Source organism: Toxoplasma gondii, chromosome X (assembly GCF_000006565.2).
Source record: "Toxoplasma gondii ME49 chromosome X, whole genome shotgun sequence".
Classification (NCBI taxonomy): Eukaryota; Apicomplexa; class Conoidasida; order Eucoccidiorida; family Sarcocystidae; genus Toxoplasma; species Toxoplasma gondii.
In genome coordinates this window covers 2726864-2741271 of record NC_031478.1, presented here as the reverse complement: position 1 = coordinate 2741271, position 14408 = coordinate 2726864, and the positions used below count along the sequence as shown (strand labels likewise).

General features: G+C 60.0%; 1 protein-coding gene across 1 annotated transcript in view; it reads right to left on the bottom strand.

Moving 5' to 3' along the window:
- The window catches only part of TGME49_224870 (hypothetical protein), a gene marked incomplete at its 5' end in the record, with an annotated part of 36476 nt that extends 23184 nt beyond the window's left edge, over positions 1 to 13292 (bottom strand). The window contains 4 exons of the mRNA XM_002366120.2: positions 13 to 664; positions 1264 to 1398; positions 2145 to 7052; positions 7599 to 13292. Of these exons, the coding sequence (XP_002366161.2) occupies positions 13 to 664; positions 1264 to 1398; positions 2145 to 7052; positions 7599 to 13292 (11389 nt within the window). The remainder of the gene's footprint in view (positions 1 to 12; positions 665 to 1263; positions 1399 to 2144; positions 7053 to 7598) is intronic.
- Positions 13293 to 14408: the final 1116 nt, after the last annotated feature.

Below are 14408 nucleotides of genomic sequence, written 5' to 3'. Positions count from 1 at the left end.
ACCGAGCCTCACCTGATATTCCGCCGATGCCTCGAATCACGTCTTCGCCCTGCGAATTTACATAAACAACGGTTCGCGCTTTCTCGCCCTGTCGGCCTTCCCTGGCGTCTCTCGTTGTCTCCCCCGCCTCGCGGAAGAAACAGGGCGCCAGTCGCGCCAGAAGCATCTCTCGAGTCTCCTCTCCGACCATACCCGCGCACTCCACACTCATCCAGAGGGCTAGGAGGCCCCCTGGGGGCCACACGGCTGTTCCGGCGATGCGCCCACTCAACAAGGGCAGCGCGGGTCCCCCATCACCCTCGGCGGCGAGCTCCCAGATTCCATGTCGCGGTGGGGCAGCAGAGAGTTGGAGCCACCGAGCTCGACCGTCGGGGCTGGCCGGGCCAGAGCGCCCGCCAGAGAGTTCGCTCCACGTCTCGTCTCCCTGCCGATTCTGTGCGGGGTGGGAACCGCTCTCGACCTGGTGGCCAAGGGTCTGAGAGGATGAACGCAGGAGCTCTGAAGCAGAGGCGTCGCGGCTCTTGCAAGAAAGCGAAGAAGAACGTGCAGGCAAAGGAGGTAGGGCATCGATAATATGCACAGGCTGCTGCTGGGTTAAAGCCAAGGTCATCTGACGGTTATATTCCGCTGTGTAGCATGGATTCGTAAACTCCTGTTCCAGAACCTGAAGAGATCCATGGCAGCGCAGAGGCGAGTGGAGTGTCATTGAGCCACCCGCTCGGAGAGAGCGAAGATGTGAGGGGAGGAGGCAAACAACACACCGCAGTGGTCGGTCACGTATGGAGAGAAACGACAAGGAAAGTGAGAAGAAAGGTGGAGATAAGGACGGCCGCGCAGTTGTCGGAGATACAGAATGCAACGGATGGAGGAACGCGAGGTCGAAACGCACGCACGACTGCAGTCCACTACAGCAAAGATGAAACATATGGTGACTAGAGACGATCTCCCTTCCCGTCCTGAGCGTCTGGGAAGAGAAACCTGGAATGCTTTCCGCGAGCAGTGAGACTCGCGGATCGAGAGAGAAAGCGACAGACCGAAGAGGGGGAAATTGAGACACGTACGGGCCCGCAGGCGAGGAGGAAGGGGGAACCCAAACTCGAGGGAGAGGAAAGCCGCATGCGCAACAGGAGAGGACGGAGGCTAAACGGGAAGGCAACCGAACACAAAACACAGAAGGGGAGATGGTGAGAAGATAGAAGCGGCCAAGTTTAAGCTCGACGGGCGGCGTGGATAGCTGTCTGCCGAGACGCGAGGATTTCCTACCTGTAGAAAGTCAATGAGTTTCAGCCGAGCCTGACTGAGGCGCCCCATATGCCGCAAGTGGCGGAGCAGGCGGCGCCGGACGAGCGGGCGCGTGGTGAAGAAGGCCACGGCCGAGCAGAAGGCCGGCACATTGATCTGAAGAGCAGAGGCGGCAGACACACACAGGCCGCAGAAGTGCACAGCACCGAGGAGGAGAGGCCGTAGGGACCGCCCTTGCAGGAGAGAGCTCCAACACAGCGCGTCGAGAGGGGAAGAGAGCGAACAGGAAGGCGGCAGAGAAGTGCAGGGGCGAGACGTGGAAATCGACAGAGGGGCAGGAATCATGGACGCTGAAGAGAGAAGGCTACCAGAAAAAGACAGGTGAACGGGTGGACACGGGGCGAGAGGCGGAGAAGTGATTAAACCTGGCGCCAGTGCGTTTCATGTGTAAATAGAAGAAAGGTCGGATCGTTCCGGTGCAGTCGGCCGATGAGCAAAGACAACACGGCCCTTCAGAAGGACTCGGAACGACGGCAGGTAGAACGCGACGGCGAGAAGCAGAGCCACAGTCGGAAAAAAGAGAAAAGCGGGATCCTGTGCAACGGACCGCCTCGTGAGCAAGAAAGCGCGACGCCTTTAACGGACAAGACATCGCGCGAAGGACGTGACCTCAAAACAACGCGGCACACCGGTGGTTTGTCACAATTGTTATGTCGGCGAACAGGTCACGGAAGTATTGACCATGATGAAACTTATTTGACGAAGATAACAACATGTATAAAAGGGTACGCTGAAGGACGCTTGAACTTTCAACTGGATTCGACATGCGTCACGACGCGACAGTGGAAGAGTGCGCCCTGACTCCCCGGAACGTGCATGCATGTGCGTCGTGAGGCCCTTACTCCAAGCTGCCTGAGCATCTGCATGCCGACGAAGAAGAATTCCACCTGTTGATTGCAGAAGAGCTGGAACACCATCCTGCGGCCCACGCGCTGGACAGTCGCCATTGCTGTCTCCTCCGCTTCTTCCGCATCTCCGGCCTCCCCCCAGAGGGCCCTCGATGTCGAAGCGTCTCGACCTGCAGACGACTTACGACCTCGCGGGAGGTTTGTAACTTGAGCTGTACTCGCCGAACGGGCTCTCTCTTCGCTCGCGGCATGCACTGCCGGCGGTGTTTGCTGTTTGATTGTTGTGCGTCTTCGCTCCAGCCAGACGAGAGCAGAGCTGACACGCCCGGTGAGAAGGGCATCGCGGATGACGGATTCTGTGTCTGCGTCGTCGGGCCAGAGATTCTCCTGCGTGCTGCAGGTGACGGAGGCAGCTGCGGCTGCAGCGTCAGTCTGCTTTTGTCGCATCGAGCGGCTGGAAATCACAGGAGGAGAGGAGCTTTCGGGATGCTCCTGTGGGTGCCCTTGATTCGCCTCGACAGACGCGGAAGGTGGCGCACAGCTCTCCCTAGACGGGGCAGGGAGAGCATTGAGTTTCTCTGAAACCCCGCGTGTGCTTCCGTCCTCGCCACTGCCATTGTCACACTCTTCCCTCTCTCCTTGTGACGAAGCTGGCCTCGCTTCTTCGTGCACCCATTCCGAAGGATACGGAAGATCAGCAACCCTCCGTCCGACTGACCGTGTTTCCCGGCGCTCGTTGTGGTCCCAGGCACGCTCATCCCGCCGTGGACTCTTCTCGTTAGATCGTCTCGCTGCCTGGTCTTCTTGCCTTCCTTTTTCCGACCTTTGATCCGCCTCTGCGTCGCCTGGAGAAAGGCCGGAAGCCGCCGAAGGGGCCAGGGCGCCAGATCTCGAGCGAGTCACCGGGGCGGCAGCATGAGACCCCTGAGAGGCCGAGAGAGGCAGCTGGAGAGCCTTCTGCTGCTCAGTGCGGACATGGTGGAGACTCGCAGCGGAGAGGTGGTAGACCTTCGCGCTTGGGAGAGAGAGCATGAGCGCCTGTTGCAGGGCGCGAATGAACTGGAGATACACAGTGAGCTCGAGAAGTTCGTCCGTCACCTGCTGCTGAGCCCTGCGCTGGGCACCTCGAACCGTCGCGGTGTCGGAACGCTTTTCAGGCCCTCCGACAGTACAAGAGATAGGCGCACACGAGCGGGAAGAAGAGGTGTGTGACGACCGGGAAGACCAGGCAGGCGACGGAGGTGCAGAACTGCGAGACTCTGGGCGGTTGCCCGAGTGGACGCCCTTCCACCATTCGTCACAGATTTGAATTTTACGGAGAACCCGCCGGCCTATCAGGGCATTTGCGAACTGCAGAAGGATCGCGAGAAGACGAGAGCAAAACGCCTTGTCTACGGCGAGAAGCGAAGACGCCGCCGCTGCAGCTGCCGCAGCAACCGCGGCTTCTGCGAGCAGACTTTCCTGGCACTTCGCCTCGCCTCCTGCTGACCCTGACGCTGAGGACCCTTGCAAAGCCGAGGCAAACGAAGCAGACCCCACAGGTTGGCTGCCTCCTCCCGAGACGACTCGACCGGTCCAAGAAGCCCCCGCTGGGTTTAGATCCGGTCTCGAATCAGCCCGTGCTTCCGGTTCCAAGGAAGAAAGGAGACGAGGGTCGCATCGACTGCAGGTTCCAAAGAGCAGCATAGCGCTGGGCACGGCTGGCTGGGATCCCAAAGAAAGCCCCGCCCCAGCAGAACCAGGTGATCCACTCGCGAGCTGAGAGGCAAGAGACCCCTGGAACGGGACAGCCATACCGCGACTCCAGGACGTGACGCAAGCAGTCGTCGCGCGCGCCGCAGCAGCTCTCGCGCGCTCGACGGCGTCCGCGTGGCTGGGATCAAAGGAGAAGGACGAGCGTCGAGACGCACAAAGAAGAGACCTGAGCCGACCGCCGCCGTTGCCTTCCCTCGGATACACCAGCGGGTGCGGAGGGAGAATGCAGATCGCTGGAGGCGGAAAAGCATTTCTCATAGATCTCGCGTGGGCCTGACCATGGCGCCACAACCCTCGGTCGCCCTCCACATCGTCAAGGGACCAGCCATCCAGGAGACGCAGGGTCTCCCTACAGTGTTGGAAGACGCCAGAGCGCGCAGGGGCCCGCGACGCGTCCCCGTTGTAGGGGCGAAAAGGGGATGCACAGAAAGGTAAAGGTAACGGAGTACGCGAGACAGCAAGCTTGTTTTCTAGATCAGGTCCTTCCCCTTGGTGATCGAAATGCTGGCCGTCCCCTCGGGGGTCGAGTGTCGCCTGACCGGGGCTTTGCGCTCTCCCTTGGGTGCCAAGAGGCCGAGGAAGAAGAGATGCTGGGGGTGGCGAGAAAGCAGGAGGCGCATGCCTCTCTTGTATGGGGAAGTGAAAGAGGTGTAAGAGGTAAAGAACTGTGGAGTAGATCCCCGGTGCGGCAGCAGTGTAGTAGTCCACTTCCGGTGCAGCGTCGCCGGGGAGATCCAGGACTTCGACTTGTTCACACGTTTCCGATCTTGTTGCGTCAGCGGATCTCTGCGGCATGTTCCTCGGGGTATTGAGGCCCGACGCGGGCGTTGTGGATTCCTCTCTTCTTCCTTTCTTTTTCCTTCTCTCAGCTTCTGGCGGCCCCGACCGGCAAGCGGAGCGCGACGCCTGAGGCGAAGGCGGAAGGTGGACAGGGACGACTAACCGCTCACTGCTGTAGCCGCGGAGAATGTAAAGAATGAGCATACGAATGCCGGCCATCTGCTGCGCCTCGGGAAGCAGGCCGAGGGCCGACTTGACCATATCCAGCTTTCGATATTTCAGCCCCACAAAGAGCAGCAAGTGACAGAGACACTTCAGCTCGACGCCGTTGACAACACAGAACGCAGCCGCCGCGGTCACGCCTTCGAAGATGGCCACATTCAGAAGAACCGACAACGGGCGCAGGGACGGCGACAGGGCGAAGAGGGACGACGGCGAAATGATGTAGAACGCCTGGTCGTTCACACTCAGGCCTTTCCACGGAGACAAAGCGTGACTCGCGAACAGGTGCCATCGCAGACTTTGACTGGTGTGGGTCTTTGGGTCTGCGTTCACCCTGCGACCAAACGTCGAGGAGGAGGAAAACGCAGGAGACCCACTTGCACTGTCCATCCACAGAGGCGAGATCGTACACCCTCCCTTCCTCCCGCCAGCGTCGCTGCCACCGGCGAAGGAAGCAAACGTCGCCGACAAGTCATCTTCTGTCTCTGAGGTGTGGGGCCAGCGCAGGAGCCAGAGGAGATGGGCCGAGGGCGACGGAGACGATGGCGAGGGAGGCGACAGCGATGGACAGCAAAGCGAGGATAGGAACACAGGACTTTCGTCGTGCCGGCAAGGCGGCATTCCCAGCCTCCAACCGCTGTCCCCGCCCCGACCGGGCTTGCCTCCTTTCTGAGACGGGTTCCCACGACACGCACACGAATAGTTGACTTCCACGGCGATATAGTGGAGACACAAGTGAACCTGCATGCGGCTGACGTGGCACTCGTGGCCGTGGGCTTCACTGGCGCTTCCGTGCCATCCGCTTCTCCTTCCACTCGCATCCGTCCTGGGACTTCGCCTCCTGCGAGCCTCCACAGTCACCTCTGGCTGGCCTTCGCGACGGACACCTGCACAGCCTCTTCTGGTGCGGGGGCAGCCGTTGAATTCTCTTGTGAATTCTTCGGATTCCGTAGCTGCCACTCCCGCACACTCGCTCCAGCTCTCCACGCCGTTTGCATCGATCTTCTGGCTGTCCCCAGAGGCGTCACTGAAGCCGACCGAAAGCTCGTCCGATTCGCCCTGGGTGCCACAGTCACCGCTCGGGTCGAGCAGTCTCTCAGGCCCGGGGGCGGTGTGCCGCCGAGGGTGCCCTGGGACACACTGAGGACCGATAGCGCCGCTTTGCAACGCTGCCACAGCACGTGGGTACCCGGCAGGTCCGCGAGGCCGACCTGCGGACGCAGGGCAACTGCTGTCGGGCGAGTCCGACCGAGAGGAGCAGCGCCGCAACCGCAAACGCAGACCCGTCGGCGGAGCGCGAAAGCGTCGGGCGCCCTGTCGCCTGGCTTCCTGAGCCGTCAGCAAGGCGACGCCGCCGGGGAAACCTTCTTCGAGCAACGAAGGTGGAACGAGGGTCCGGCAGCCGTGGCAAGGACGCTTCAAATGCCCCCGGGGCGCCGGCGGTGCTCCGCCTTGACCCGCGGCGAAGCTCCATCCCACATCCAGCCCCGAGGGGCCTGAGCCGGCAGCTACGGAAGCAACGCTCAAGTCGGAATCACTGGAACATGGAGAGCAGCCGGAATCGCGAGACGTCACGCTGGAGAAGCTGGGGCGCTGGAGAGAAACACCCGGCCTGACAATCGGTGAAACGTTTCCCCCTTCCGTCTCGGTCGCATCCGCAACACTGTCTCCTGCCTTAAAACCTGACCCGCAGGCCCACGCGGTGTCGCACTGGGCGCAACAGCTGCACGAGACCGGCATCCGAGCGCCGGTGAGCCAGGAAGGCAGCATGACCGGGCCAGCGCATGCACAGCACCCGCCGGCGGCCTGGACCGAACCGGTGCCGGCTCTAAGAGCCTCTTCGTCGTCTCCAGAAGGCGCCGTTTCGAAGGCGCCGTTCGTCGTGTGCCACGAGGAAGCCTGGCGATAGGCAATGTCCGCACCGTGCTCGAAATCAGCAGCTGTGGGGAGCAGCAGAGGCAGAAGCTGCTCCTGGGCTCCCGGGGGCAGTGCTGCTGACAGCAGCGAGAGAAGGTCTTCTACGGCCGCACTTTCACCGCCACCGAGAAGGACGCCGTGAGAGGAAAAGCGTCCAGAAAATCCTCCAGGGTCTGTCCAAAGTCCCCCTCCTTCTGGCACGGAAACCCGCCCCGAAGCGTACAGATCCTGATGCAGAAGGCATACACAGACTGGCTTCAGCAAGCAGTGAGGTTCGTTCACTGTTGTGTCCATCTGCCATGACGCGCAGTCGCTAAATGCCGACCAACGTTTGTGTATGTGTCGCGCACCTTCAAGCCACCCACACGCATATGTGTACGCAGCCACGTATATACATATAGGTACAAATACTCAATCACGTGAATAAATACAAATACATAACTGTAATGCGTGGGCGGCTACATGATGTGTCGCTATAGCTTCTACACATAAGCAAGCATACGCCCGTGTCTGTGAAGACATACGCTGGTGGGCCAGCACGCGGTTAGCGCTGGTGAGATACGTAAAGCTCCACGCAAGTACATGCTGGCATATGCGGACGCAAATATGCACAGAGGTATACGTGGATTCACACGAGCGGGGAAAGCAGCGTAGCGCGTGAGTCACGAAGAGTCGTGCTGTCGCGTCTCTCCAATGGGACATGGTATCGAGATTCTCGACCACACCTGTCAAACACACGTGGCGCAACGGACTGGCGTCAGGAACAAAACTTACATGCATGTCTTGTAGCCCATGTGGGTCTTGACGCATCCGCATCTTCATGAGACCCCCGCTGCTCCGATCCATGAGAGCATCAAGTTCCAGCAACATGACTGAGGCGTCGCTTCCCCAGCCTGGCAAACCGCCACCGCGTGGCGCCCCTCCCGCACTTTGGTTCGAGCAAAAAAACTGCGCAGGCGAGCTCAGAAGCAGCTGGTCCAAAATGCTGTCGTCGTCGTCGGCCGTTCCATCCGCCGCGAGGCTGGTGTCTCGTCCCTCGTCTAGATCTCCACGGAGTCGCCCACCGAAGGCCCCTCCTTGGTGCAAATAGCGTTCGAAACCTCCTTCAGGGCATCCGCGACCAGAGCCAGACCCAACAAGACCGATGTCGTCGAACGAAGGCGCCCCACGCCCTACGCCGTACAAAGGCCCTGGCGCGGTCGTGCACGAACCCGGCGGGGTCGGAGCGCCGAGCAGCAAAACGGCGTTGCCTCCACTTTGCAAATGGGAGAGCAGCATGCGCTGGTGTCTACTCGATCGCTGAAGGGAAGTAGCAGATGCCCTCGAGGAGCCGAAACTCAGAGACAACTCCAAAAGTTCTTCCGGCTTCGGCCTGTCGAACCACCGGCGCCGAGGGCGCACCGAATTCTCCGGCTCCTGGCCCAGACCCTGGCCACTACCCCCAGGGGCAGGAAGACACGCCTGTGGAATTCGAATCAGAGAAGCACTCTCTGAGAGGTCTCTCTGCAAGGAGAACGACGGTGCCGTGGCAGACACAAACGGAAGGGCCAACGCAGGGGATGAGCTGCAGCTTCTCTGGCCATTCGAGGAAGTCACAGGTGACGACATGTGCGAAGAACCGCCGTGCTGCACGTCAGGTGGCTGACACAGAGACTCGCGCCGGCGCCTTAGCCGGTGTCGTTGATGCCCGCGAGGGGCACAAACGGCTCTCGAGCAACGAAGCAGAGACAGAGCCAGCAAGTCGGCCAGGTGGACAGAGGGGACTGGCGAAGCCGTTTGGCCCGGCCGGAGGGCGAGAGCCCCGGAGCCCGCCTCGGCGTCGCCTTGGGAATGTTGAAAGCGAGACATCGTCCCCCCAAGTCCGCCATCTGGAACTGGGGAAGCCACACGGGAAGCCATGAGCCGCTGTCGATCTAGACGACGCGCCTCATTCCGCACGAGCAACATCTCCACCTGAAGTTCCGCGGGAGTCGCGAAAAGCACGATGGCGGGGGAGTCGTCGGGGCCAGATGACAGGTACCAGTACGAACGAGAGGATGTCGTGAAAAGGCAGAAGTCTGTCGCCGCGTCACCTCCGCTCTCGATGGGATGCGTGCCACCGCAGGTGCCCTCTGGTGGCCTGTGCACATGCGGATAGCGGTGTCGCTCTGATTCCTCGAGTGGCGCAGTCCCTCGCGCGTAGGTGGACGACCTACGTGGACTTTCGTCACAAATGCCTCCTGCGCCCTCAGGCGCCCCGGTAGCCAGTCTCTCCGGAAGCTCTCGAAACAACTGACCTTCAAGTGATTCCTCGTGCGTAGAACGTTTTCCCGACACCGGCACGTGGGCACACAAGTCACGCTCCTTTCCGGAACTAAGCGGAGAGTCTGGGTCCGCAAGATATCCATGGATTTCAGAGAAGGGATGTAAGACGTCTGCAGAGGTCATGGACTCTGAGCGCGTTTTACCTTCATCCCGATTCTTGGGCTGCTCGCACCCTCGCCAGGGGTCCAGGAGCCTCCAGAGAGCCTGAGGGACAACTGGAGCGGCCCCGAGAGTCCGAGTGAAGAAGACAGACAGGTTTACTCGGCTGCATTCGGCCACGAGGTCGTCAAACGCCTCCGAGGGTGTTGTTGGGAGTTCGACTCGCTGAGCCGCCTCTGCGGGCTGGTGAACTGTCCACGAGGACGAGCGCCGACGCGTGTCGTGTGGAAGAAGACGGCAGCCGGCGTCGGTCGCAGTGAAGGGCAACTGAGAGGCATTAGAAACAGATTTCGGAGATGACCGCCCTGTGGCGTGGTGATGATCTGCACAGAGCAACGTTCCTCGTCCTTGCACATGAGCAGAAATTGAAGACGGTGAAGAGGACAATCTCTGCACGCATCCGATCTCCACACCACCAGCGCTTCCATCTTGTTCGAATGTGCCGAGTTTCTGTTCCTCCGCTGAACGCTGCACCTGAAACCAGGCTCTTTGGTCTCTGCTTCGGTTCAGCACATTTCCCTCCTGTCTTCTCCAGTCACTATCTTCGTAGGGCGTAACACCAGCGAAGACTTTGCTGTCTGGCTCCGGACGGAACCCGCCGTCGTGTTGAGATACCGGCGGCGTCGGGACCAGCAGCCGTTTGACAGAAACGACAAGGGGAAGAAGATTAAAGGCAGACGGAAAGGCTGAGAGAGCTGCCGATGCCTGGTGAAGCTGCGCTGCCCAAGTTAGGCCTTCCGCCACCCGCCGGCGCTCCTCCAGGACCGCCGTCCAGGAGCGGCTCGAGGCCTCCTGAGGCGGGGCACAGGACCGCCGCGCCCCCGGGCAAACCCGAGACGAGTCGGGACTGGGCGTGGTCGAAGCTGCAGATGGAACTAAGATTTTCGCGGCCGTCGAAGGCGGAAGAAGCGCACCCAAAGCCGTCGCACACAAGGAGGCAGAGCCAGTTTCGGGAGAGGCTCCCCCCCCTCCCCGGTCCCGTAGAGATGGAACGGCACTCGACAGAGGAGATCGACGGAGAAGCATCGAGGTTGACGACGCAAGGAGGTGGGCGGCTGTCTCTAGTGGAGAAGAGGCAAAGTACGCGTCGAGGTCGATGCACCAGATGGCGTGGTCGCTGTCGGTCAAGACGGCGTACGTACAGTCCACAGTGACTTGGAGAGACAGAAAGAAGGGCGAGCGCACCGTGCGGCGCTGCCGCCCAGCCAAAAGCTCGCCTCTGGCGCCGCCATCCAATGCTGTGAGCCGTGAACAGGATTGTCTGCAATTCTGCCGAGTCGCTCGATTCGGTGCAGGCTCCCGAGAACCTTCGGACGGTTGGCTTTCCGAGATATCCTCTCCTCTCGCCTTCCTACTCAGCGTCCTATCGGTCGGGCTGTCACGGCTGCCTGTCTCCACTGCCAGGCCCGAAGCGGTACCACGCTGAGAAAGCATCCCTCGCCCGCGAGGACCTGTTGCCACAGAGACACCTCCGCCAGGTGCCTCACTATCAGGGTTCTCGAGGCAGCGGACTGCGTTATCTCCCGAGAGCAGGCAGCCGCTGGAAGCTGCAGAGATTGCAGACCCCCTGCATAGGCGAACGCAACGCGACGCTTTTGGAGAGACACTCAGCACAGGCGTCGCCGAGAGCGGAGAATAACAATGCAAGGTGATAGCGTAGAGCGCTACTCCGTGCAGAGACCAGACGAGAAGGTGTTGTCTTGGGGGCGCTGTGAGGGCGAAGAGCAATTCGTTACGCGAGGCAAGAGAGAGGAGCTGAACGGGAGCGAGAGCTCGGGTCGTTGACCTCACAAGCCGCGTCGAGTGGAGAGCGTTCCCCGCATTGGACTCCGTAATTTCTTTTTCGTACACGGTGAAAGACATCGTTCGCTGAAGCCAAAAACGTCTTTTCACAAGTAGGCCACAGTGGGACACCGTGCACCAAAGAGCAACGGCATAGTTCCAGACAATCACAAGCTCGTCGGCCTTCGATGCAGAGCAGAACTGAAGACGAAAGCAGCCGTGTTCCAAAGCGTCCTTTTCCGTACCACCCCAAGGCCAAGGGTGAGAGGCCGGCATCCTATCGCCACGCGGCTCCGACTGAAGCTCATTCTCTTCGCGTCGCACCATTACTTTCTCCACTGGCCGAGTCAGCTGCTCACCGCTCGTGTCATCTTTCTTCCCCGCCTTCGACGTTCGCCCAGCTCTGCCGAGAGCCTCTGCCTCTGCCTTCCCGCCTTTCCTCTTTTTCACGGTGACAAGCGGAAGGAGTGCCCGGAGAGGCAACCGGAATCGACGGATAGAATTCCCTGCATCGGGTCCGAACCAGCTACAAGGAGATGAGAGTATCCCTCGGGCATCCATATGGTCGCTGCCAAGCTCCGTCGCGCTGGCCGCATTTCCTGCTCCGCAGATGACTTCTTCGTGAAGGTGGAAAGCGGCTTCTTGGTCGCTGAACACATCTCTCAGCTCGTCTAGGCGCGACGCGCCACGATCCGTTCCAGGGAGATCTAAACGTGGAGCCGCTTGCGATATATCTCCGCACACCGAAGCCGGGAGACTCATATCCGCCTCTGTTTCAGCAAAGGGTCCGCGGGTGCCGCTCGCCGCAGCTGGATGCTTCAGCTCTTCAACCTTCGAAATGGTGGAAAGGGAAGCGAAGGGCCTATACCTCGTGCTCTCCTGGGACGACGCACAGCGTTCTTGAGAGAAGTGGGGCCTCTGCCACCACCACCAGTCCCACTCAATCAGCCAGGGAGACGGCCTGGTCGCTCTTCGAGCCCCGCGCCGATCTCCGGGCTGTCCCTTCTCCCGGCGACTCACCTTTGTCTCCGTTCCCTGGACCGACGTCTGGTGGCATGCGCATGCAGCCGTCGTGAGCTCGGCTCCAGGGTGGAGAAATTGTCCCGTGTGGGCACCTGCTGGCGCGGCCCTATCTCCTCGATCTGTGTCTGGAGACCACGCACACCAGCCGTCGTAGCAGCAGTCCACAAGGGGGGCGTCTGCCGTCGAGACCCGATCGAAGAGGAAGAAGTCCAGAGACGCCTCAGAGAGAGTGATCAAGACAGGAACACTGGGGAGCTTGAGGAAATGTTCTTCATCTCCACCGATGTGCCCGGCCGCGCTTGCCCACGGCGTGGTGCCGCGCAAATCGCTGAACGGCGGCGCACCTCGCAAGCGCAGTTGACGCATGCATCTCTCGGTTTGGTGGGCCTTTGCGCCTCTCTGCGGACGATTCTGTGGGATGTCTTCGTCATTCCCCGGTGAAGCGGCTGATGCAGCCTCCTCCTGGCGTTGTCGCAGAAGCACTTCTCGCGGGTCCGGGATCTGCACCCAGAGGAGGTCCCACGTCGCACCCGAAAGCCGCACCGACCGTTTCGAAGTCCCATATGGGGGTTCAGAAACGTAACGCGGTCCCGCCCAAACCGTCCCGCCACAACGCGCGGCAAGCTCGTCGAGAGAGGACGACGCCGAGCCGGTAGGATCGCTGGCAACGTCCGAGAAGCCAGACTCGAGCAACGCGCCCCTCGGACCCTTCACGCTACACAAGTAACAAGCAATGGACTGAAACGGGGCTGCGTGTGCAAGCGCCGCTTGAGCCAACGCAGACGTCATGACTGTTTCTCTGCCACTTTCCGGATCCACTATGACACTTTCTCTTTCCTGCGGTCCCCCCGCCAGCTCGGAGTCGACCTCTCCATCCCTGGCAAGAGACCGAATCGTGGAGAGTCTCGTGTAATGGTCGGCCGCGCGACTCGGCCGAGATGAAGGAGACGGGATGCCCGCGCCATCTCCTTCAAGAAAAGTGTCTCTTCTCCCCGGGTGGGGCCAAGAGGATAGCAGGGGCTCTGCGGGTTCGAGAACAAGCAGGACGCTGCGGTCGAGGGAGAGCCGAACTGAGGTTCCATCGTTTGCTCCAAAGAGAGGAAGAGCTTCGTCGAATTCTCGAAGTCGAGAGAAAGAAAACTCAGGGAGGCTTCCATCTGTTGTTCTGTCGCTCCGGCTCCCAGATCCGGTTCTCCGCATTGAGGATAATCCCCGCAAAAGGCTCCTGAAAAGGCCATCGTCCCCCTGGATCTCCCCCCCCTCCGCATTGACTGGTTCTCTTGAAGCCGAGAAAAAGGTCATACTGGAAGAAATCGTCTGCTTCTGGGGCAGCAAAGCATTTCATCTTTCCTCAACTGCGCGCGAAAATGGTCCCGCGCCTGAGCATGGCAACCACTGCCTGAGTGCTAGAACACAACCACGGGTACAGGTGACTCTGGCAAAGGACACCCTGCATTTGTAAAGGACATCGGATGGAACCAGGCAGAAAAAAAGATTGAGACAGTAATGGTGTGCGACCTGGCGCAAGAGCAATAGTACAGAGGATCGAACTCATGAAGATAGAAAAAGGCAGAGTGTATTGAACCTTCCCTCCAGAGCCGGCAAAGACCGGGGGCACGAGCGCAGTCCAGGCTCGTACAGAGAAGCTTGTGTGTCAAGGATAGTATACAGAAAAAATGAAGCTGAGGGACACTCGACATCTGGGTTCTGCGCCGTTTTGGCAACCGCCTGGAAAAAGTGCCGGGCGAACCGAATGACGGGCCGTCGCGTGAGAGGTCGGCAGAAAACTACATACGGTAAAGTGAAGGCAGGAGATGCTTCCTGCACACACGCCACTTACACACCCCTTGTATTTTGACAAGCAGGAAAAAGTAAGCCACTCAAATAGGCAACAAAATGCCTGTCAGCACCTTCACAATGGCCGCCTGTAATGCGAATGGCAGATATCATTTCGAGACAAGAAACGTGGCTGAGGTTTCGAGGTCGCCAGAACGGAGTAGCTCGGCGTTGTACCCACTTCAAAACCCTTCGAGAAAACGCTACGCTTCAAAATTGCGTCTTTTGGATTTCCTCCACTAAGGTAAGCGATTTCGTGTTCGCTTGTTGAGCCGCATTCTGTCGTTGCCAAATGCCCCCCTAGCCGCCCTCGGCTCGGTAGCATGCAACGATTCTCCAGGTGCATGCAGATGGGTTTTTTGGCTCCATCCGCACGGACCCGGCTACCCGGCTGGACAGATTAACGGAGGGAAGGACAACTTCCTCATTCCTGCCTGCACTTCTCTCTCCGATTTCTTGACTCTATTGATCTCAAGCAAA